The sequence below is a fragment of the Dysidea avara genome, chromosome 8 (assembly GCF_963678975.1).
Source record: "Dysidea avara chromosome 8, odDysAvar1.4, whole genome shotgun sequence".
Lineage (NCBI taxonomy): Eukaryota > Metazoa > Porifera > Demospongiae > Dictyoceratida > Dysideidae > Dysidea > Dysidea avara.
In genome coordinates, this window is record NC_089279.1 from 9,165,158 (window position 1) to 9,190,074 (window position 24,917).

General features: G+C 38.4%; 1 protein-coding gene across 1 annotated transcript in view; it reads right to left on the reverse strand.

Annotated features, from left to right (window-relative positions):
• The window catches only part of LOC136264990 (E3 ubiquitin-protein ligase TRIM71-like), a 71,700-nt gene that overhangs the window by 24,379 nt on the left and 22,404 nt on the right, over nucleotides 1–24,917 (reverse strand). The window contains exons 3-4 of the mRNA XM_066059753.1: nucleotides 7,732–8,474; nucleotides 4,709–4,763 (exon numbers count right to left, since the gene is read on the reverse strand). Of these exons, the coding sequence (XP_065915825.1) occupies nucleotides 4,709–4,763; nucleotides 7,732–8,474 (798 nt within the window). The remainder of the gene's footprint in view (nucleotides 1–4,708; nucleotides 4,764–7,731; nucleotides 8,475–24,917) is intronic.

Consider the following 24,917-nt stretch of genomic DNA (forward strand, 5'->3'; position numbering starts at 1 on the left):
TGTCAAGGCTCCTGTGGTCCCTTGTCGTCTACTGTCTCAAGTACATAGCAGTACAAACATCTTGATAAAAAAATTTAATATAGTATTAAAAAATATTTATTGATATATATGAAATATGGACTCTCATACACAATTTTTGGGTTTTGCAGGGGCATTGGTGAATGAAAAACTACCTACATGAGACAGCTATGTTGTAATACCACTATGTCTGTTGTTTCATATCTTCCACCACCTCCCCAGCTTCCTACATGGGCATTATTGACAACTGATGCCTCAATTCAATTACTGCCATAATTATGCACTATCTAGGCACATACAATTAAGTACATACACCAATGTGACAACCTGCATATAAACAGTGCCATAGCTAGCACTTAAAGCAGTGTGTGTGCTGGTGGAAATGATACACATGCATACACAGGCAAGGGAGTTTAACTGGCTTCAGAAAATCACAATACTAAAACAATTAAAATGCAACTTATACACAAAAAAAACAAGTGAGCTATAATGATTTGTTCACATTGAGATGTCTCTGAAGATGACTCAGTCAGTCAAGCAGTGAGACTATGCATGATAAGATGGTAAATGTCAGTACAATCAGCATATGATCCCAAATCGTATATGGTACAGACTAAATAGAGCTGAGCAATAGTGCAACCACGGTTTAATAGTACCTTTTATATCATATAATGATAGTATCACGATAGTTACTAGCAGCTATTAAAGACACGTATACAACACATGAATACTCCAATTACGTACACACCACATATTTGCTTTTCTAACACTCCACTAAAAGTTGTTATGTGCCAGTATTGCAGTTGTTATCTTTGTTGTCCACGTTCAAGCTACTAGTCTTTTACAGCTTTCTGAACTTCAACACTATCATGTTTGCTTTTGTTATCCGTATTTTTGACCAAGCACAGATATGGATAGGTAATCACAATAGCACGATAATATACTATCAAGATCACGATTGTTAATAGGTATCACGATAATCGACTAATCACCACTATCGCTAAGCTCTAAGACTAAAGGCCACTGGTAGCTCAGTGCTGGTACCATCAGTGGTATGGTAATGTCACATTGATGTTTACACACCATGTGTATACACAACATACTAAGCCATAGATGACATACTGGAAAAACACATTAAAATAATATTGTAGTATTGGCAACACTGATGGTGGAAATCATACTATTTCCAAGCCAGGTGAAGGATGAGGCTGTCATGCAGCAACTTGGGACTCATCGTGCCACAAAATTAAAAAGATATGCCAGCCATAAACGATCTGTAGTCTGAATCAAAACCAGGGTGATTCTCTTACAATGTAAGTGCGACATGTTTCTGAAGAAGAAGTGAGGCTATGCACAACAGTGTGATGAAGGCACAACTGGCAAATGATCCCAATCAAGCCAATATGACAACAAACTAATTTAGCCATGGTAGAACTAGCCATATGCTTCCTTTAGCAATGGAGTTAGCTCACAGCGCAAAATCAATTGTGGCAATGCAGGCTATTAGCCTGCAAATGGGCACGAGATGCAGTAGTGTATCACGTACCTCAAACCACAGGTGAGTATACCTAACAATAGCCTCTGTTGTAACTAAAGCCGCAGGTATTGTGCCAGTACACTTATGAGCGGTGTGGCATTGGTACAGTGATCAGTCTATATTACACATACACACCATACAGGAGATATACACATTATTGTATATGCAGGAATACATCAGTTCAGTATTGACTACAGGAAACTGTTACAGTAGTAAAAGTGGAAAATAATAGTTCCGGCTAGCAAGCCAGGGAAAGAATGAAACACAGAAAATGTACAATACAAGCGAAACATTGAAACACGTCCTTTACCTTGTTGGTCTCGAACGCATCAACTGGAGGGTAAGTAGAATTCAAGGAAAACGGGAATGGGGACAACCCACTGAAAATGCCTGATAAAGGTCATCATGCAATATTTAAGTTGGATATAGGTTTTATTTACAGCACAATGTTTCTTTGCAGCATCGTTTGGATCCTTTCACTAAAACGATCAAAACACTCTAATAGAACAATCACTTGCATTAAAATACTCTAATAGAGCAGTCAAGAATGTCTTGTTGACTATCCCACATTGATAGCCTGTGAATTGATGGACTATAGCCGTCATAGATTAGACTATAGCTGTCATAGATTAGGTAGCTAAGTCATTAGTTAGCTACTCCTTTGAAACCATAAACATTTCAAGATTCACCAAGTATTATACTCTAGTTAACTGACAGTACCTAGTATATGCTCCGAAAACTGCACCTACTGTTTCCAGATAAGAAGTTGTATGATGGGTGTATGCATGTAGCACTGGTATGCTTGTCAAGCTGGAGTGGCTCCAAGAGGAGTCCCCATGACCAGTCATTATTTCCCATGACTGGTCATTATTCTCGTGATTTGTCATATTGTCCTTCTCCTCATCACTGGTCATACTGTCCTTAGTCTCGTCATTGAAGCCATGCACCTACAACTACTGCAGCCACCACATACCCATCATGTGACTTTTTCTGAGGTTGCAGGTACAACTTTCCGTATAGTATCTATATGCAAGCACTGTTAGTTAATTTGAATCCTTTGTAAATCTATTCATGCTATAATACCACATTTACTTGATTTGCAGTGCACCCTCAAATAGTACCTCAGTGCGGTACTATTCGAGGGTCTTTATCCTTGTTTCTGAAAATAATTTTAATTGTACCACACCCTCAAATAGTACCACACTATACTTTCATAATTACTCTTTAGTGCTCTCATACCTTTAGTATTAATCTACATCTCAACTTAAGGAAGGCATTGTCCTGGTAAAACTTAAACAGCTGTCACATAATCAAAATTCCGGATACTAGTTAGTAAACTGACCACATAGCATTAGGCCTGACAAGATTGTGCTACAAGGACTTGAGTGAAAGAAAGGTGTGCATAGAAGAAGTAAGTAGCAACGTGTTGTGATTGTTTTATAAAACTATAATGCAGAATAGCTATAGCAGTGGCAAGCTTAAAATATTAGTAGCGCACCCTTGAATAATACCACAGTGCGGCACTATTCGAAGGGTTTTCTCCTTATATTTGGGCAAAAAAAAATAATAGTACCTAAATCAAGTAAATACAGTAGTTAAATTTCATGCATGGCTTCAAGAGAGTAGTTTAGCTAGTTTTTATCTATGATCTATAACAGCTATAGTCCATCAATTACCAGAATGCAGGTCCCTGTGGGATAGTTTGTGAAACATTATTGACTGCTCTATTAGAGTGTTTCGATCGCTTTAGCAAAAGGATCCGAACAATGCTCCAAAGAAACATTGTGCTGTAAATATAACCTATATCCAACTTGTATATTGCATGATGACCTTTATCAAGCATTTTTCGTGGGCCGTTCCCATTCTCGCTTTCCGTTTCCACCTCGAATTCTACTAAATAAATGTTCACAAGCACATCGATGGCATCAGCTCCAGCAGTGGTTATTGGCAAATGCTGGGTACAAATACATGAACAATACTGACATTACAACATACTTGTAATCGCGTAAAGTGGCCTCTGGTTCTCCTGCAATGACTCTGTGGATGGACGCTACTCTTCTCCTGGAACTGAGCATGGTGTGGTACTGGGTGTTATATAGAATTGCAGGTCCGTTTAAGTCATCAGCATGAACAGGCGTAATTATTATATGTTATGCCTTCATTCACAGGCAACTCTATCCCCAGTTAGTACATGTCTGTAGGCCTCATTTTTTTCAAGATCATTATTTATTATTTAATATTTGTGACTGTCTCTGGGAAAACCGGTCTTATCGCCCATTTAAAAGTATCGAGAAACGTCGGTTTTAAACATTCAATGTGCTGTAGCTGGCCAATGGTGGTAGGTACGCATACCAAATTTTCACACGTTTCACAGCAATTGCTTACCTTCCTGATCATCCACTGAAGAAGTAGTCAGCAGCTAAGTTTCCCGCCATTTTAGATAGTTTTTAAACCGAGGTTGTCTGTATCAGGCGAGCTCCAGAAGGGTGGGAGGCGGGGGCCCTGGAAGGTGGGCAAGATGGTGTTCAAAAATTGAAAAGAAACGTGCAGGGATGAACTGGTCCAAGTTATAGGCCATTCAGGGCTCAGAACTGGCTAAAATGAAAGGAAATTTACAGCACAGGTCATTGTCCAACACCACGGAACTCTACAGCCACACATAGCCATCACCTGGTTGGCCAAGGCTCCATCAAGACCCCAGACCACTCGTACGGCTCGCCACTGTGCTCTGAAAAAGCAGCCAGCAAAAGAAGACCACTTCACTCTGGTCGACTGTGGCAGTGAAACTTGATAGTGCATTCATTAAGCTTTGTGTTTGTGTGAAAAAATCAAACTTCCTGTCTTGGGCGATAAGAACGGTTTTCGTAGATCCAGTCACATTTATTAATTATTTATGACGTAATTTCAACCACATTTCTTATTATTCTTAGTACTTGGTTGTATAATAAGCTCTGAAGTGTCATAAAGTACATTTGGTGTCCTATAAAATTCACCTCACACCTCAACTGTACTTCACGGGAAATCAAGGGCATACCGTGGCATTTTTGTTTGATCACAAATAATTCTTATTGGTAAACTGTTTTCAAGTGCTGTACTAGTTTAGATTCATACCATTAACTACACACACACACACAATAGTGTTGTTATTCTTACGTGGTTTAACATCCTGCATTGCTTTTGAGCCTTTTGACCAAACACAAACTTCATCCTGCAGCATAATTAAAGTAGCAAAACATATGAGATGACTATGTCAAATGAAAAATTAAGTGAAACTGCATGCTGGACAACTAGTTGACATAAATATATTGTAAATTTAGTAAAGGCCACCTCCGACCAACTTTAGATTCTTCAAGTGAGAGAATCACACATGTACACTGTATAAAGCAGCCACCTATGTACTGTATTAAAACCAAAAAAATCATTTCCCAAAAATGACCAGTTACATAATAATATTGTAATGGCAAATTATGCAGGTAAATAGATACATAGTAAATGCTGATGATAACCATGACTACAGCCAAAGCTGCTGGGGGGTTTGGGGGGGGGGGGGGGGGGGGGGGAACTGGGGAATTTTTCCCCTGGTCCTTGCTTTGTATGTTAAACCTATGAACCATGGTGTATTGCACCTATATACACTCTGACACCCCAAAGTCAAAGGAAGTTTACTGTTGATAAACCCTGAGGCAAAATTATACATATATGTAAAACTTTCAAACCTCAGATCAAAGGAGCCGCCCGGGCTACATTTCGTATGTAGCCCAGCTAGCCGGGCTACATATGAAATGTAGACCGGGCTACAACCTGGCAGTGATTATATAGATGTCAACACTGAAATCAATTGTGGCGATCGATTAATACTCCATGATTAAGATGACAACTTGGATTTTGCCATGAAAACCAATCAGATGGAGTGTTTTGTTATCCTATGAGTTGAAAAACGTTGGGCTAAGGTGAGAACTAGCGCTACAGCTTATTCACCGTTATTTTCCACACATTTTCGAATACAGACACCCCCCATCACGAAGCTAACACTCTGCACGGAGTAACCACTCCACAAGCAAACTTACCTATCTAGGCCTTTAGTGAACTCCATACTTTTTCATAAACAATTCAATAGCACTGATTAAAAGATTAAACTCGTGTAACCAAAATTTTCCGTGATATCTCTAGGATTTGTCTGTTCATCGTAGCCAGACGTAACCAGAACGTACTAGCTGCTAACCCATAATCGAAAATTTATGCATGCATATATAATACATCCAGTGGCTGCACTCGTATTGGCTTGGGTGATTGATCGCCCTGTACAGGCTATCAGCCTAATAAGTGTTACATATTAGCGGTAACACAGGGAATTCTGAGGTGTCAAAACAGCAGTATAAAGACAATTCAAGTGTACCAAAGTACTTACTTTACTAGCCATGAATAAACTAAAGTAATGAATATGTTAACACTAATGGCCAAATTAAGTAAGCACTACTCCCAGTGTATGGACATCACCATGTGACTAGAACGCAATCAAAACAGCAATATAAACTAACCTGTGACCTTTTTCATTCAATAAAACAACATACTATCTTCTTCCCCAAGTCCATGATCTATCACTTTACAAAACTAAAACCCACTATCAATCCTGTGAAGTGTCACTATAATTAAAGCAGAGGAAATCAAGAAATCGAATGATTTCTGAGAATGCTTGGAATGCATTAATGAGATTAGGAGGTAGTATGTAATAGTTATACCACAGGTATGAGTGCGAGTGCATATATATCAGGCAAAGTACAAGTGCCCGTGGTATAAATAATAATGTGCCTACATGCGTGAGAAACCGCTGGCATGCTTCATGAGTGTATTTATATTAGGATTTGTGAATTTCGATAGTGGACACTGGAAACAACGTAAGAATAACGACAAGGCATTGCTGTGCTAAGAGTTCAAACGTATGCACAACAACACAAGCATACGAAAAGTTTGATTGTGGGTTTATACAGTGAGCAAGGAGACACAGGACATCGTAACACAACTTGATAATAACGCTGGTAGAAGTAGGTTACCTATACCTGCAGATATACTAGTGGACATTTAATCATCAATTCAGTCATAGTTATAGACTTAGGGTTAGGGATTTAATAGCAACCTTCCTTGTTTCACTACTTTTTAGCTAGTGTTTCACTATTTAATCCATCTTAAAGTCGGGTTGGTGTATTTGGTGGATCACAGATCGACACGTACAGATTACAGATTGACGGATCACGTGATGAGCATATCCCACTACTCATTGGAGATGTTTGTAAGTATTATGCCAGTGTTGTAATATACTTGATATATATAAAAAATGTATATAATTATTTTAATAATAATAATGACAAAACACTACACACTTTAGGTACACTCCCTTCATCACTACAATGCCCACACATTGTTCCAGATTTATAAGATCATTTAGCTATGTGATCACTGTGACAATTGAAGGTAAAGGCTTGAGGCGCTGACATCACATTATTACAAGACTTTGTAGATTAAGACAAGTCTACTTACTACCTTTGATCAAAGTGAGAGTTTGAAGTATTAAAGCCAGCCAATGCCACTGCAGCTGTAATCCTACGATAGGTGTTCAATTGGTAACAGAGACTTTTGCATGGTATTACAATGTTTCAATCAAATCTACCTCGTGATTAAACACTGGCAGGTAGTTTACTGCTGTAACCGACTGAACACCTATCGTAGGATTACAGCTGCATGCATTGGCTGGCTTTAATACTTCACTGACTCTCACTTTGATCAAAGGTAGTAGACTTGCCTTAATCTGCAAAGCCTTGTAATAATGTTATGTTGGCTCCTTGAGGCTTTACCTTCAATTATCAGTGATCATGTAGCTAAATGGCCGTATCTAAATCTGTAAATCTGGAACGGTGTGTGGGCATTTTAGCAATCATTATGAAGTGAGTGTACCTAAAGCGTGCTGTGTTTTGCCATTACTATTAAAATAATTATATATCAAGTATATTACAACACTGACACAATGCTTATATTAGTGGGATATGCTCATCACATGATCTGTCTATCTGTGATCCGCCAAATACAGCAGCTCCTTAAAACTCCTAATTTTTCCTTCTACTTGTTACATATTATACATTTGTTATACCTGAGTAATAAATAATAAATTTTAAAATATTTACCATATTGTCCTCAAACGCAGATGGTACTGTCAATTTCATGTCACCAATTTGAAGAGACAAAATATCGTGAGCAGCATACTCAACTAAATCACGTTTAATCAGTTTGTATTCTAACAAATATGATGCCACTGCTTTTGAAATAGCATACACTAATTCAATGCATCCTTTATTAATAGTTTTAAAAGAAAGAGAGTATTCCTCTAATTTGTATTTTTTTGATACTACTTTCTTGACTTCATTTAGAATTGCTTGTGTACATTCTTTTATGCTTAATTTTATTCTCAATACTGGATTCAATAACTCTTCATTTTCATATGCTTTGCATGAAATTACCAGGTCAGCATCAATCAGAGAAGCAGAATCAACCATTGATAAGAACTCTTCAAAAATGCTGTTTGCTTCATCACTCTTAGCTATCTCTACCACAATCTTTAAGATATCATAATCACGAATGGACCAAAAGTTTCTCAGTATTCTCCACAAATCTTCTATTGTTTTGACATTTTCAAATACATTACTATCAAACAATGGCACTTGCTTATCTTTTACAGCAGGTATGGTGGAAAGTTGTTGAATTAAAGAATGAACATCCGATTCAGTTTTATCGTCACAAAGAGCTTGTTTGATTCTATCAGTAATCTTTGCAAATTCAATCTGAAGTTTTTCATATGTTATTAATACTAACTCTTCAGTTCCTTTCCTCCCTGGGCTTTGTGACATGCCTTTTGAGTGTTTGTCATCATCTAAACAAAAGTATTTATTCCAACATTATCTACTGTATGTGCTATGCCACAAAAATCAGGTGCTCCAGCTCAGAAATAGTGCTGGTTGATATTGAAAAATTATAAATGGTATCCGGTATCTAAAGAGTATGGTAAAATGTAGTAATCATTACAAACTTATTTAGTTTGAAGTCAGTAAGCCTTTTAATTCATTCCAAGTTACAATTCAATTTGGATAAATACCACAAGTAAAATGTGCTCAAGGAAAACAAGTTACAAATACATTTTACTACTGCAATTTAATGAGACAGCTGGCTGGCACTACACAGCAAGCAGTAAACCTCATGTTTACTTGGGGCATGGGCTTGTAGTCACCACTAAACCACCAACACATAACTTAATTAAATGCCAGCGTCTTCATGTCTGGCTTCCTCTAAAGTACTATGCTATGCAATTCACACAAAACCACAGATACCGGTTTCCTTCAATGCTGAATATAGTAAACTATATCTAATAGCCATACCGTGGTATATAAAAATAGTGGCATACCGCCCAACACTACTTAGAATATGCATAGAAATAATACAATTGCTTAGAAGTCAACAGAGAAGACAGTCCAACACTATTTGCAAAGGTGTGCAAATGTGTATGCATAATGGCATTAATCCTCAGTGACTTGTCTCAATAGTCTACGAGCTTAAGAGTCATGATTAGTTGTGTGACTCTAACTGTTGGATAAATGCAATCTCCATGAGTATAAACTTGAACTTCTAATATTGATTTTGTAATCTATTTTTTCTTTAATGGATCATGTAATCTATACTGATTGATTTTTTTTTGTAATCATAATTAGTTGTACAAAAAGTTCTTTTGTATAATTAGGTCTATGACCATATGTTTGGAACTGTACTGTGTTTGATTGATATTTTTGATCTCGAATAAATTCAACAGGTTATGGGTGTAGTCTAATGACCTAATTAACAGTCGGTGTATATGCTCATTGTTGATTTAGTTTATACAAGTTCAACATGACAGAGTTTAAAACAATTTTGATGGTGCCACTGAATAGTACAAACTACTCGATGTGGAAGGTGCAATGTAAGATGGCACTGATTAAGGATGGACTCTGGGGCATTGTTAATGGTACCGAGAGCGAACCTGCGGAAGGAGTCGAAATACAGGCAAAATTTGCAGCAAGATGTGATAAAGCCATAGTTTAGGCGATGGAACCAAGTTTGCTCTACTTGATTGGTAATGATCCATCTGACCCTGTGGTTTTTTGGAGAGTGCTTTTGGACCAGTTCCAATGTAAATTGTGGCCTAATAAATTAGAACTCAAACGAAAGTTGTTTTCTCTGAGATTAGCTGAATATGGGTCCGTCCAAGACCAATGACTGAAATATGTGATGAATTGTCGGTGATTGGGGAGCGTGTGAGTGATGAAGATCGAGTTGTTTATCTCTTGACTAGTCTCCCAGAGAGTTATGGTGTCCTGGTAACCACCTTGGAAGCAAGCCCTGAGGTACCTTCACTGGCTGTTGTGAGAGAACGGCTGCTACACGAAGAGACATAGACAAAGGGTAAAGGAAGCCAGTCTAGTCAAGAAGGAGTATTGACTGCTAACTTCGAGAGAAAGTTAGTGTCATTTTTGCCCTGTCATCAGGTTTCATAACAAGTGGATCCTGAACTCTGGAGCAACTTGCCATGTGTGTAACCAGGAATTACTATTTACACATTACCAACCTCTGCAGAAACCATTAAAGGTTATGCTTAGTGACAGTAGGAGCTTACAGGCTACAGGGAGAGGAAGTGTGGTACTGACAATGAATCTGCCAAATTGCAAAACAAACAAATATACACTCCTTGATGTCCTACTAGTAACAGAACTTGCATTCAACCTTTTTAGTGTAACCTCAGCCTCTGAGAAAGGGAAGCTCGCTACTTTTTCTGAAGTGAAGTGCTAAATCCAAGATGCAGACTTAAGGCTTGTTGCTACTGGATACAGAGAGGGGAATCTGTACTATCTTGATCACAGTGCCCTTGTTCACCAAGCATGCTTGAGCTCAGACCAGACTGAACCTAAACAATGTAAACTCACTGTTTTGCACCAAAGATTTTGGCACTTGGGATCTGGTGGAATGCGGGAGTTGGTCAAGAGCAAAATGGTAAATAGTTTGCAATACTGTAGACTCAGGTTATTAAGCGCATGAGCTTATAATTTTTGGAGGAAATATTTGAGAAATACACTATCCTTGTTAAGTGCATACGCTTAAAAAGTGATTGTAACGGGTTTGTGCTCGGAGAGAATTACTCATGGCCACCACATTTTCTAGTGATTTAGTTACCAGTATTCAGTCAAATAGCCTACTCCAGTTGAAGAAACAAAAGTCCTGAAAAGTCAGGTGCAGTTATCGTTAATACAGGTGGTTGTATCTGCTAGACACGTGCCTGGCGAAGTAGCGAGTGTACTGTGATGCTTCTGGCTTGTTGTATTGGTATTTTACTACCTTCTACATAGTACTAGCTTGCAGGAGCGATTTCAACTATATGCACTTAATGCGCTTAACAGGAAGTGTTTAGCGCAAGTATTCCATATGTGCTTAACAAGCAATATGCATTTAATAACCATATGCGCCTAATAACCAGAGTTTACGGTATGACTGGAAGCAAGAGCTAACATTATGTGAATGCTGTGTTCAAGGAAAGTCACCAATTGCCATTTCCACAGTCCACTACAAAACAAGCAGATCATCCACTGGAACTAATACACAGTGATGTGTGTGGAAAGATCGGGATACAGTCCGTAGGTGGCGGTGAGTAATTCTTTGTGGATGATTGTACTAGATGTGTGGGTGTATTTTTTAAAGCATAAAAGTGAAGTGTTCCAGAAGTCTTGAGAGTGGAAGGCAATGATTGAAAAGTCAAGTGGGATGGAGATCAAGATGCTGCATTCTGACAATGGGAGAGAATATACCTCAACTGAATTCACAGCTTATCTGATTCAAGAGGGAATTAGGCAGGAATTAACAATTCCCCATACTCCACAACAAAACAGAACTGCTGAAAGACTCAATCGTACTCTAATTGAGGGAGTAAGCACCAAGCTAGCTGATTCAAAGTTGCCTCATAAATTCTGGGCAGAGGCACTGTCAACTTATGTATATCTCCAAAACCGTACTCCAACTAAAGCACTGACAGAGATCACCCCATACGAAGCATGGTATGCCATCAAACCAGATGTAAGTCACCTTCAAATATTAGGTTGCAGTGCCTATGTTCATGTACCCATGCAAAGTTGACAGGCACAAACTTGACTTCAAGTCAAGATAACGTATGATGCTGGGTTACAGTACCACTAAGAAGGGGTATCATCTTTATGATGTAGAGCAGATGAAGATTGTCCACAGCAGAGATGTAGTTTTTGATGAAGATTCCACTCCCAGTGTTCAGAAGAAGACTCCTGCCAAGTATGTGGAACTTGAAGTTAATGTTGGTGAGTACACAGAATCTCAGAGCTTCTGAGACAATACAGGTGATAAGATGGCTGTGCCTGATTTGAAAGTACCTTACCACCTAGTGGAAATCCAAATGAAACACTCCCTCGCAGGTCAATGTGGAACAGACAAGCACCATGCAGACTGGTATGGTCATGTTGTGGCAATGGCTTTATTTCATCAGAAAGATCCCACATCAGTAACTGAAGCCAGGGCTGCTCCAGATAAACTTCAGTGGGAGGAGGCCATGGATGCAGAAATGATATCACTTCAGTCAAATGCAGTATGGCAACTGGTTGATCCACAACCGAACCGGAAGGTCTTTAGCAGCAAAAGGATTTTTAAGCATAAGGTTAATGCAGATGGGGTTGTTGAACAATATGAAGTAAGGCTGGTTGCTCAAGGCTGCGCTTAAAAGTTTGGCTTGGACTATGAGGTGTTGATTGTTTTGAATCTGTAAGAGTCTTGCTTGCCATTGGAGCTGAACAGAAGCTACAGCTCCATCATATGGATGTATCTACAGCTTTCCTTCATGGAGAACTTGCAGAAGTCTACATGAGACAGCCAGAAGGGTTTATTGAACCTGGGAGTGAGAACTTAGTGTGTAGGCTAAAATGGAGCATAAATGGATTAAAACAATCGCCACATTGTTGGAATCATGCCTTGGATAGTCAGCTGAAGGAAATGGGATTCATGCGGACATCAAGTCATCCCTGTCTGTATGTGTTCAATAATTCAGAAGGAGAATTTTTCATTGTGGCTGTCTATGTTGATGATCTTATTCTTGGGGGAAGGAGTCAGGCAAAGATGAATTCAGCCAAAAAGGAGTTGAGTCAGACATTTTAAATGAAAGATCTGGGTTCACTACACCATTTTCTTGGAGTTAAGATTAGCTGGATTATTCAACCTTTGTACACTGAGAAGATATCCATGATTTTGAAATGTACAATTCCAAGCCTGTTGGTTCACCAGTGAACCCTGGATCTAAACTAGTTGCCAGTGAGACAAATGCAACCAGCAAACATGCGTAAGCATAGACAAGTCTACTGTGTCAAGAAGAATGTAATTAAGGTTCACTACTGTTGTTGTAGCTAAATTACCATATCCCAAAAAAAGATCTACTAAAAAACTTGCAGATCCAGCAAAGTCCTATCTTGTTCCAGGAATTGCTTTTCATGAAATATAAGAAGAGCTGTTGTATATGTTGCTGATTGAAACTGATGTTTGCGGACTTTTACAACAGAATGGATTTAATAGACAAAAACTTAAAATATATACTTTATAGTGATGTGAATTATGAGACAACGTTATATGGAAGACATTAAATCGATTTACAGCCCAGAAATACTGTACCAGATCGAAATGAATATTAATATTGACTTTTGGATGTTAATTTTACATTATTATTTTTTATAAAGAACCGAGTGTAAATCCTTGAATTTTATCCATTGATATGCCAATTCATTTTGGTTACTGTTGTTCTCAGTATAATACCAGGAGTCCAGGACAAATGACTCTTTTGCTAATTCTGTAATTTCACCAAGATTCGGCATTTCATGTACTCAGAAAATCTTAGTGGTGGAATACACTACCATCCACTTTCCATCCTGCTATCAAAGACCTCAGCAATTCTGTTAGAATTACCATGCATATCTACTTAATGATTTGTAATTTTCAGCTATCTGGTTTGTAATTGTCATCTATTTTGTAGTTAAGCTTTTGGTCTGTGTATGCATGTGTCCACTTCTTCTTGTTATGTGCTGTGTTTAGCTAATTTTTCTCTTTTTTTGTACTATAGCTGTGTACATATGTTCAGTGTTGCTGTATGTTGTCACTCCTGCAAGGAAGAATGGCTCTAGTAGATCACATATAGGTTTTAAACAATAAATAAAAAAATCAAAGTGGTCAATTTATCATTAGGGTTTGTTTTTGTGTCACAACTCACTGTTGGTATGTCCTATCACTGTTTTCTTTGTCTTTCTTTGAACTAACTATCTTGCAAACTTGGTTACTAACTACTAGCAGGGCTCAACCCAGAATATTAACCTAGAGGGGGCGAAGTAAGTCGCTTCGGATTCTAGGGGGGTCTGGGGGCATGCTCCCCCAGGAAAATTTTGAAAATTTAGGTGTAAATATACTCAATTTTGGTGAAATTTTACTGTGATGCCATTGAATATTGACCATTGGATTATACAACTTTGGGATCAATTAAACCTTTCCATTTCTCAAGGCTTTAGGTATAAACCTAGGGGGGGCAATAGCTAACCCAGAGGGGGCCTGTGCCCTCCCCCCCCGCCCCCCCCTAGATTAACCCCTGACTAGAGTTGAGTTGGGCAATAAATCAATATTTCAATATGATTAAGGTATTAACACACACCGAATGGTATTTAGGGTATTGCAATAATTGAAATACCGCAACATATTGCAAATACCAAGAGTAATTGCAGGCATAAACATTACAAGTGAGCCATTCCAAAGCATTTTATTAATGTCAGACTGATTTGTAACTGCACAAAATACTACAATTTTTCGGTGAACATTGATATATCCTAGTTTTTACATACCTCCTCAAGGGCGGATCCAGACTTTTAGAAAGGGGGATTCCACTTTGGGATTGCAAATTTAGCCTAGCTGTACGTTGAAGACCAAAAAAAAAAGAAAGGTCATCACCTGCTGACAATTAATAGCTGCCCCTCACCATAGATGCCCTCACCAACTATATTTCCTTATTTATAACCACATACATAGCTTGCTCCTCAAAGGACTACTGTGACTGCTCTATTAGAGTATCTCGATTTGACTGCTCTATTAGAGTATCTCGAGTAAGAGGCTCTTTCAAAAGGGGGGTTCCACGGAACCCTTTGAACCCCCCTGGATCCACCCCTGCTCCTTGCTTCAGTTTAATGTCCATTAGATGTACATAATCACAAATGCCAATTGCAAAAATTATTGAATAACTTCAATTGTTTCATTGATTCTTAGAATTTTCAATACCGCCCATCACTACTAACTACAATACACTGTACCTTGCAAACTTGGTCAAGCCATGTCACTAACAAGCTCTCTGAATTAAACTGAGAACATATAAATAACCATTTGTTTACCTTTAGCATTTATTTTTGACCAGTTATGCATTTTCATTTTCAATGATGCAGTTATTGACCACCTAGCTACAACTGGCTTTTAGAAAACTCTGGTAGTATTCATTATAATCCATGGAAATGTATATGTGTATTGTTGATGGTTGGTATAGCATAAATTATATAATAGTTACCACTTGCTAATTAGCCACTTTTGATGCCCAATGTGATAGAGTAAGTGTTGAATTTATTCAAGATCAAACGTACCAATCAAACACAGTACAGTTCCAAACATACAGTCAAAGACCTAATTATACAAAAGAAAATTTTTGTACACATAATTATGATTACAATAACAAAAAAAAAAACAATCAATCAAGACACATGTAGTGTGTCGTGCGGCCAAGAAGCCAGCACGCAACGCCCGTGGGTATGTTGACAGGAAGAAAGAAAATGTGATTTTCTTACCTCCATAACTCTGTGTTGCCTTTACGAAACAAGATGAATTTTGCTGTGGACACACCCACCAACTTCAGTACTCCACATACCAACTTTGAGCAAAATTGCTTTAAGAGTTCCTGAGATATGTGACTTCAACAATTGGCTTAGTTTTCTTCATATTTTTTCTTCCTCTTTTCACACACTTACAAAAACTGCCATAAAACATGCATGCCACATCTGATTGCCTTGAAGTTTGGCACACATAAGGGGGTATAAAGGCACATCTTGGTACCACAGACATGCCAATACTGCGTGAGTCTCACTTTTTGGCTAGTAATCTCACGCTCTCACGCTTAACCCTCTGTTTCTCACCCTTTCAGCTTAGTTCTCACGCATTTCTCATGCCTGATCTGCTTCATAATTAACCCTGTGCTTAAAATTGGACAGACCTGTGCTTATTTTTGTACTTTGAGCATGTAGCGACTTTTTTTTTTTTTTTTTTTTGGTCTTCACTACCAAAAATCCTGGAGCTGCACATGAGTCTGGTCCACATTGCTGGTAGTGTTTGAGGTCTCACTCCTAAAATTGTTCAGAGTTTGGCATCTCTGGTACCAAGTTTGGCTGAAATACGATAAACAGTCAAGGAGTTATTAGTGTTTATTCATGAAAAATAATACCAATATGTTGTCATGCCTACAGGGTAAACCGTCTTTGGGAAGAAACTGAAAATTGGTGGATGAATAGGTTAACTATTGGATCTCAAACCTTTTGTGATTTGAAAGAAATCAAGCTAAAAACCACGAAGATACAATGAAAAAACCAACAGTGTGTAACAATTAAGCGATCAAGATTAGCTAATAAGAAAACGACTACTTGCCACACCTACCAGAAAAACCACTTAGGGTAATGCTTTGAAAATCGCTGTACAGATGGAGTAATCATCTTAGAAAGGCTCTTCAATGGTGTAGAAGAATCAGACTTAAAGCCACGAAGTTACAATATGAAATCCAACTTGGTGTAGTAAGTGCGAGATCGAGATACTCTAATAGAGCAGTCATCCTAATAGTAATAGAGCAGTCACCCTGAAGAGAGATCAGCTAGAAACAAGTAATCTGTATTTTGAGATCAGCTACAAACAAATCACCCTGTAGAGAGATCAGCTAGAAACAAGTCACACTGTAGAGATATCATCTAGAAACAAGTCACCCTATAGAGATATCAGCTAGATACAAGTTACCCTATAGAGATCAGCTACAAACAAATCACCCTGTAGAAATATGTGCTGGAAACAAATCACCATGTAGAGAGTTCAACTAGAAACAAGTCACCCTGAAAGAGTTCAGCTACAAACAATGAGAGTTTCAGCTACAGATCATCTATGTATAAGAAGTCACCTTATTACCTACAGTATGTGATAATCATTCAGTGTTACATATATATATACAATATTTAATCAGACAAAAAGCTATACACACAATTGCTTCTTTTGTTCAACAATTCCTGCAGTAAAAAAAAAAAAAAAAGTTAAAAGGAAGCACCAAAGCCAGTTTATGGCTGGCTTTGTGGCTTGCAATACAAAAAGAAGTGATATCTAAACCAAAACAGCTAAGCTGTAAAAAAGAGTGCCGCCCCCGAAAAGGCCAAGGTAAAAAGGATGTGAAATCCAAGGTGGCAGCCAAGAAATGGCTATGATGGTAAGTTAATGGCAAATTTTTAATTATGACAATTTAGGTAAATTTGGTACCGAATCCTAGTGAAACTTGGACTAGACAATGTAAATTCACCTGAATTGTTGTAATAAATTTGCCATTAAACTACCATCACAGCCATTTCTCGGTCATTTCCTTGTATTTCACATCTTTTTCACCCCCTGCCTTTTTTGGGGCTGCACTCTTTTTTTACAGCTCGGCTGTTTTGGTTTAGATCAAGACACACGGTAGTGTGTCGTGCAGCCCAAGAAGCCGGCGCGCCACACCGTGAGTATATTGACAGGAAGAACGAAAACGTCATTTTCACACCTTTGTATCTCGGTGATCACTTATCTGATTGGAACCAAATTTGCTACACAGTTGCCCGCCAGCCAAGGGAGTCTACATTCCAAATTTGAAGGAAATCGCTCCAGCCATTTCCGAGATACGAGCTGCCAAAGTTTCGTTTTTTTTTCTTCGTTTTTTTTTTCTTCTTCTTCTTCGTCTTTTCGCACACTTGCAAAAATTGCTATAACAAGCAAACGCGTACTCCGATCGCCTTGAAATTTGGCACACAGAAAGGGAGTCCAAAGGCGAATCCTAGCATCAACTTTGGTACAAATCCGATGAATGGTTCAGGAGTTATGACCGATTATTCGCGTAAAACAAGATCGATTTGTTGTCACGCCTACAGGGTAAACCGCTTCATGGAATGAGTTGAAAATTGCTATGTAGATGGAGTAACCATCGTAGGAGTGCCTTTTGGTGGTTTAAAAGGAATCGAGATAAAGACCACGGAGATATGACACAAAACCCAACCTGTGTCACAATTACGCGATCGATTTTTATGAATAAAAAAGTATTAGTTTTCACGCCTACTAGGCAAACCGCTTAGAGCAATGAGCTGAAAATCGATGTATAGCTGGAATAATCTTCATAGAAAGTCCTTGCAGTAGTACAGAAGAATCGGATTACAAACCACTGAGTTATGATTCGAAAGCCAACTCCGTGTAGCAAATGCGAGATCGAGATACTCTAATAGAACAGTCACCCTAATAGAGCATTCGGCTAATTTATTTACTCCATTATAGAATTTTATTACATCACAAGTTATTCTGTAGGGAGTTCAGCTGCAAACAGTTAATCTTATAGACAGTTCAGCAAGAAGACAGTCACCATGTGGAGAGTTAAGCAAATATACCACTATAGAGATTCAGAACATTACAAGTCACACTGAAGAAAGTTCAGCTATAAACAAGTCATGCACTGTGTAGAGAATTCAGCTACAATTAAGTCACTCTCTAGAGAATTCAGTTACACAGAATTCTGCTACACACAAGTCACTGTGGAGAGAGTTCAGCTACAAACAAATTACCCTTTAGAGTGATCAGCTACAAACAAAACACTTTGCAGGGTGTTCAACTGCAACAAATCAATTACCTTTAGAGCGATCAGCAATGAACAAATCAACACAAATCTACCTGTAGAGAGATCAGCTAGAAACAAATCACCCTGAAGAGAGTTCAGCTACAAAAAATCACCCTGTAGAGACATCAGCTAGAAACTAGACACAATGTAAGGAGTTCAGCTACAAGCAATCACCCTGTAGAGAGTTCAGCTAAAACAAATCAACCTGCAGAGAGATCAGCTACAAACAAATCACCTTATAGAGAGTTCAGCTACAAACAGATTACCTGTAGAGAGATCGGCTACAAACAAATCAACCTGCAGAGAGATCAGCTATATACACACAAATCAACTTGTAGAGAGATCAGCTACAAACAAATCACCCTGTAGAGAGATCAGCTAGGAACTACACACAATGTAAGGAGTTCAGCTACAAACAAATCACCCTGTAGAGAGATCAGCTACAAACTAGACACAAAGTAAGGAGTTCAGCTACAAGCAAATTACCCTGTAGAGAGTTCATCTACAAACAAATCAACCTGTAGAGCAATCAGCTAGAAAAAAATCACCCTGAAGAAAGGTCAGCTACAAAAAATCACCCTGTAGAGAGATCAGCTAGAAACAAATCACCCTGAAGAGAGGTCAGCTACAAAAAAAATCACCCTGTAGAGAGATCAGCTACAAACAAATTGCCCTGTAGAGAGATCGGCTACAAACAAATCAACCTGCAGAGAGATCAGCTACACACAAATCAACTTGTAGAGAGTTCAGCTACAAACAAATTACCCTATAGAGAGATCGACTACAAACAAATCAGCCTGTAGAGAGTTCAGCTAAAACAAATCAACCTGCAGAGAGATCAACTACAAACAAATCACCTTATAGAGAGTTCAGCTACAAACAAATCTCCCTGTAGAGAGATCAGCTAGAAGAAGTTACCTTGTAGAGAGTTCAGCTTCAAACAAATCACCCTGTAGAAAGATCAGCTAGAAGAGGTCACCTTGTAGAGAGTTCAGTTACAAAAAAACCACCATGTAGAGAGCTCAGCTACAAACTAGTGACCTTGTAGAGACATCAGCTAGAAGAAGTTACCTTGTAGGGAGTTCAGCTACAAAGAAACCATTCTTTAAAGAGCTCAGCTGCAAACAAACCACCTGTACAGAATTCAGCTACAAATAAATCACCCTGTAGAAAGATGAGCTAGAAAAAGTTACCTTGTAGAGAGTTCAGTTACAAAGAAACCACCATGTAGAGAATTCAGCTACAAACTAGTGACCCTGTAAAGACATCAGCTAGAAGAAGTTACCTTGAGAGAGTTCAACTACAAAGAAACCATCATGTAGAGAGTTCAGCTACAAACAAATCTACCTGTAGAGAGATCAGCTAGAAGAAGTTACCTTGTAGAGAGTTCAGCTTCAAACAAATCACCCTGTAGAAAGATCAGCTAGAAGAGGTTACCTTGTAGAGAGTTCAGTTACAAAAAAAAACCACCATGTAGAGAGCTCAGCTACAAACTAGTGACATTGTAGAGACATCAGCTACAAGAAGTTACCTTGTAGAGAGTTCAGCTACAAAGAAACCATTCTTTAAAGAGCTCAGCTGCAAACAAACCACCTTTACAGAATTCAGCTACAAATAAATCACCCTGTAGAAAGATGAGCTAGAAAAAGTTACCTTGTAGAGAGTTCAGTTGCAAAGAAACCACCATGTAGAGAATTCAGCTACAAACTAGTGACCCTGTAAAGACATCAGCTAGAAGAAGTTACCTTGAGAGAGTTCAGCTACAAAGAAACCATTATTTAAAGAGCTCAGCTGCAAACAAATCACCTATACAGAATTCAGCTACAAGCAAATCACCATGTAGAGAGATCAGCTAGAAGAAGTTAACTTGTAGAGAGTTCAGCTACAAAGAAACCAACATTTAGAGAGTTCATCTTCAAACAAATCACCTGTAGAGAGTTCAGCTGCAAAGAAATCACCCTGTATAAAATTCTGCCATGAACAAATTGCCCTGTAGAAAGATCAGTTAGAAGAAGTTACCTTGTAGAGAGTTCAGCTACAAAGAAACCATTCTGTAAAGAGCTCAGCTGCAAACAAATCACCTGTACAGAATTCAACTACAAACAAATCACCCTGCAGAGAGATCAGCTAGAAGAAGTTAACTTGTAGAGAGTTCAGCTACAAAGAAACCATCATTTAGAAAGTTCAGTTACAAACAAATCTCCCTGTAGAGAAATCAGCTAGAAGAAGTTACCTTGTAGAGAGTGAAGCTACAAACAAATCACCCCATTGAAAGATCAGCTAGAAGAAGTCACCTTGTAGAAAGTTCTGTTACAAAGAAACCACCATGTAGAGAGTTCAGCTACAAACTAGCTACCTTGTAGAGACATCAGCTAGAAAAGTTACCTTGTAGAGAGTTCAGCTACAAAGAAACCATTCTGTAAAGAGCTCAGCTGCGAACAAATCACCTGTACAGAATTCAGCTACGAACAAATCATCCTGTAGAGAGATCAGCTAGAAGAAGTTACCTTGTAGATAGTTTATCTACAAACAAATCACCCTGTAGAGAGATCAGTTAAAAGAAATTACCTTGTAGAGTGTTCAGCTACAAAGAAACCATCATGTAGAGAGTTCAGCTGCAAAGAAATCACCCTGTAGAAAATTCTGCCAGAAACAAATTGCCCTGTAGAAAGATCAGTTACCTTTTAGAGAGTTCAGCTACAAAGAAACCACCTGTACAGAATTCAGCTACAAACAAATCATCTGTACAGAATTCAGCTACAAACAAATCACCTGTAGAGAGTTCAGCTACAAACAAATCTCCTTGTAGAGAGATCAGCTAGAAGAAGTTACTTTGTAGATAGTTCAGCTACAAACAAATCACCCTGTAGAAAGATCAGTTAGAAGAAGTTACTTTGTAGAGAGTTCAGCTACAAAGAAACCATTCTGTAAAGAGCTCAGCAGCAAACAAATACCTGTAAAGAATTCAGCTACAAACAAATCACCCTGTAGAGAGATCAGCTAGAAGAAGTTACCTTGTAGATAGTTCAGCTACAAAAAATCTCCCTGTAGAGAGATCAGCTAGAAGAAATTACCTTGTAGAGAGTTCAGCTACAAAGAAACTATCATGTAGAGAGTTCAGCTGCAAAGAAATCACCGCTGTCCAAATTTCAAGGCAATAGCTCTTTCCAATCTGAAGTTATCAATTGTCAAAGTTGGCAAATTGGATGTGTGTGGAAGACCCTATTTCGCAAATCCGATCACATATGTATTATATATATAATTTGTACATTTACTGATAAAATATTTAAAGTACATCTACTTCATCTTTTCATCTTCCTGTAGTAAAGAAAAAAAACATAAGTTTAAAAAGTCCCAAAGCTGGCCATAGGCCGGCTTTGGGGTATACAAATACAAAAAGAAATGAAATCTAATCCAAAACAGCCAAGCTGTAAAAAAAGTGTGCGGCCCTCAGAAAGGCTATGGTGAAAAAAGATGTGAAATCCAAGGTGGCGGCCAAGAAATGGCTGTGATGGTAGGTTAATGGTAAAAATTTTAATAACGATAATTCAGGTGAATTTGTGTCGCTTCACAAAATTTACCTGAATTGTCATTATTAAAATTTTTACCATTAACCTACCATCACAGCCATTTCTTGGCCGCCACCTTGGATTTCACATCTTTTTTCACCATAGCCTTTCTGAGGGCCGCACACTTTTTTTACAGCTTGGCTGTTTTGGATTAGATATAGATTACATGATCCATTAAAGAAAATCATTAGAATACAAAATCAATAATAGAATTTAAAGTTTATACTCATGGAGATTGCATTTATCCAACATTCCTTCTCAATCTCGATGAGTGCATTCGTTAACTCCAGCTAGTTAGCAGTGTTGGGCAAGTTACTTTGTAAAAGTAACTAGTTACATATTACATAATACTTGCAACTGAACTATTTAGTTACAGTTATATATTACCCAGAAAATAAAGTAACTATAATAATATTACATATTATATTACTTTGTGTCCACAGCCTTAAGCTATCACATGTGAAACTACCACTTTATCACGTGATATGATTGCTTTGTTGGACATTGTGCAAATCTTGGTTATAAGTAAGAAGCTGGTGAATAAGCTTCATTCAGTAGGCTTCGTTACTTCGTTTGGGCTAGGCGTTACTCAGAGGATAACTAACGAGATTAGTAATTTCGTTACTTGTAGTAATAATATTACGTAATATTAGACTCATTACAGTAACTATATTACTTAGGTAATACGTTACATTTGTAAGTTATAGTTATATCCCGGTACGAGGGTGATATCATTGTTATTACACAAGTCCGAGGCGGAGCCGAGGACGAGTGTAATAAAAATGATATCATCCGAGTATACGGGATATAACTGTTTTATATCCCAGTGCGCGGGAGTGCGCAGAAGTTTACAGATAGTAAATTAAGTTCCGGTTTGAGTTCCTGTCACTGTGCTCAAGATTTCGTCCGAATTGTGTGGAGATTCTACTTCGTAGCTACAAGAGAGACCTTACATACTGCCTACAAACTGTAGCGAAGGGCGGTGTTATGAAGCAGCGGTTCCAGGTACGATTCGCCTTCGTCAGAAATTGGTATGGTGGTGTCGCGTGGTGTGCAAGAGAAAAATAAAGACCAACAAGTGGCTACCGTAGTCCGAGATAGAACGATGAAGCTAGAGGAAGTTAGTTCTTACCATAGTGGCCGTTGGGAGTGATTGCTGGAGCGAAAATCGTCACGGACTATCCTTGACATTTGTTAAACTATCACGGTATTGGTAACTTGTAGTGTTATTGTGTAAAGGATTTACAGTTTTCTTGTAAGATTTAGCTAGTTTTAAGTGCTGTATTGGTGTGTTTTGTATCAATATTTCCTTATTTGGCTCTTTGTTCCATTGGTAAACAATGCCATTTGCAGTTATTATGATGTCACGAAAGAGACTGGGTGGCTCCGCAACAGGGTGATAAGTTAGTTGTCACTGGGTGATAACTAATATATCGTACAGTAGCAGCGCCGCTCTGTCTAGCTGTATGGTAGTTATAACCCAACGCAGCGCTTTGATACTCCCACGCACTGGGGTTTAACTTGAGTTATATTACCCATTTTTATAGCGTATTTCGTTATATTACTTAGTTACCACAAAAGTAATAATATTACGTAATGCGTTACTTATGTAACACGTTACTCCCAACACTGCTAGTTAGTGAAGTTTTTCGAACTGCTTGATGGTAAGTCCTTTAGTCAGCATATCTGCAACCATATCTTCAGTGCCACAATAGACCAGTTTAATTCTGCCAGTCTCAATTAGGTAGAACAGAATGATATTTTATATCGATATGCTTCATTCGTCCATTGGTCTGTTGATTCTTAGCTAGACAGATGGTAGACTAGTTGTCCTCAAATATGGTCATTTCTTGCTTACTACTGTGCATTAAATCACTCATTAGCTGCTGCAGCCATATGCACATTCTTGTGCAGCAGCTGACAAGGCAACATACTCTTCTTCCCCTATGGATAGTGCAATGCAGCTCTATTTGCTGCTCTTCCAGCTCACAGCTGCACCTCCAAGCATGTACATGTACCCAGAAGTTGATTTCTAGTCTCCCACACCACCTGCCCAGTCTGTATCTGAGTATCCCTTTATCTCACTGAGATCATCCCCTCTATACGGCAAACCAAAGTTTTGAGGTATCTTAAATCCTCTTTACTGCTGTATAATGATCGTTAGTTTGCTTGGCACCAAGGTATTTGAAAAGGCAATATGGTGCTCCAGTGAACACAAAATGACCCACACAACTCATGGCTGCTGCTCCAATTTTCTCAGGACTAGTTCAGCTTTGTGGCTAATACACATCAAACATAAGCAGATTGGCCCAGTGGTATACTACTGGTGGAGCAGTAGATGACTGGGTTGGGCCAGTTTGGCTCAGAGTCAAAATACTTATCAAAAACCCTGCTTGGAACAGTAGCGGGCAATGCTGCTGACAGTATATGCAATATAAGGTTGAGTCTTCGTTGACATCAAGCTTCCTACTACAGATGGATACGTAAATCTGCAGTGACTGTATCATAACGGTACCCCAGTCCTTCCTTTTTGCTAAAGTATGTGCCAACATAGAACCTCCTCACATACAGAATATTGTGAATGCTCATAGGAAGCCATGTATCATTCCGTGCACATGTGAAAATTTGAATTCCAAGGTATGCATGTGTAAAAAAAACAATACAAGAAGAAGTCTGCAAAACCCAGACTTTTTGTATCTGAACTATTCAGGATGACTTGCATGAAACATATAGCTGAGCTGTCTACATGGTGACTTGTTTGCAG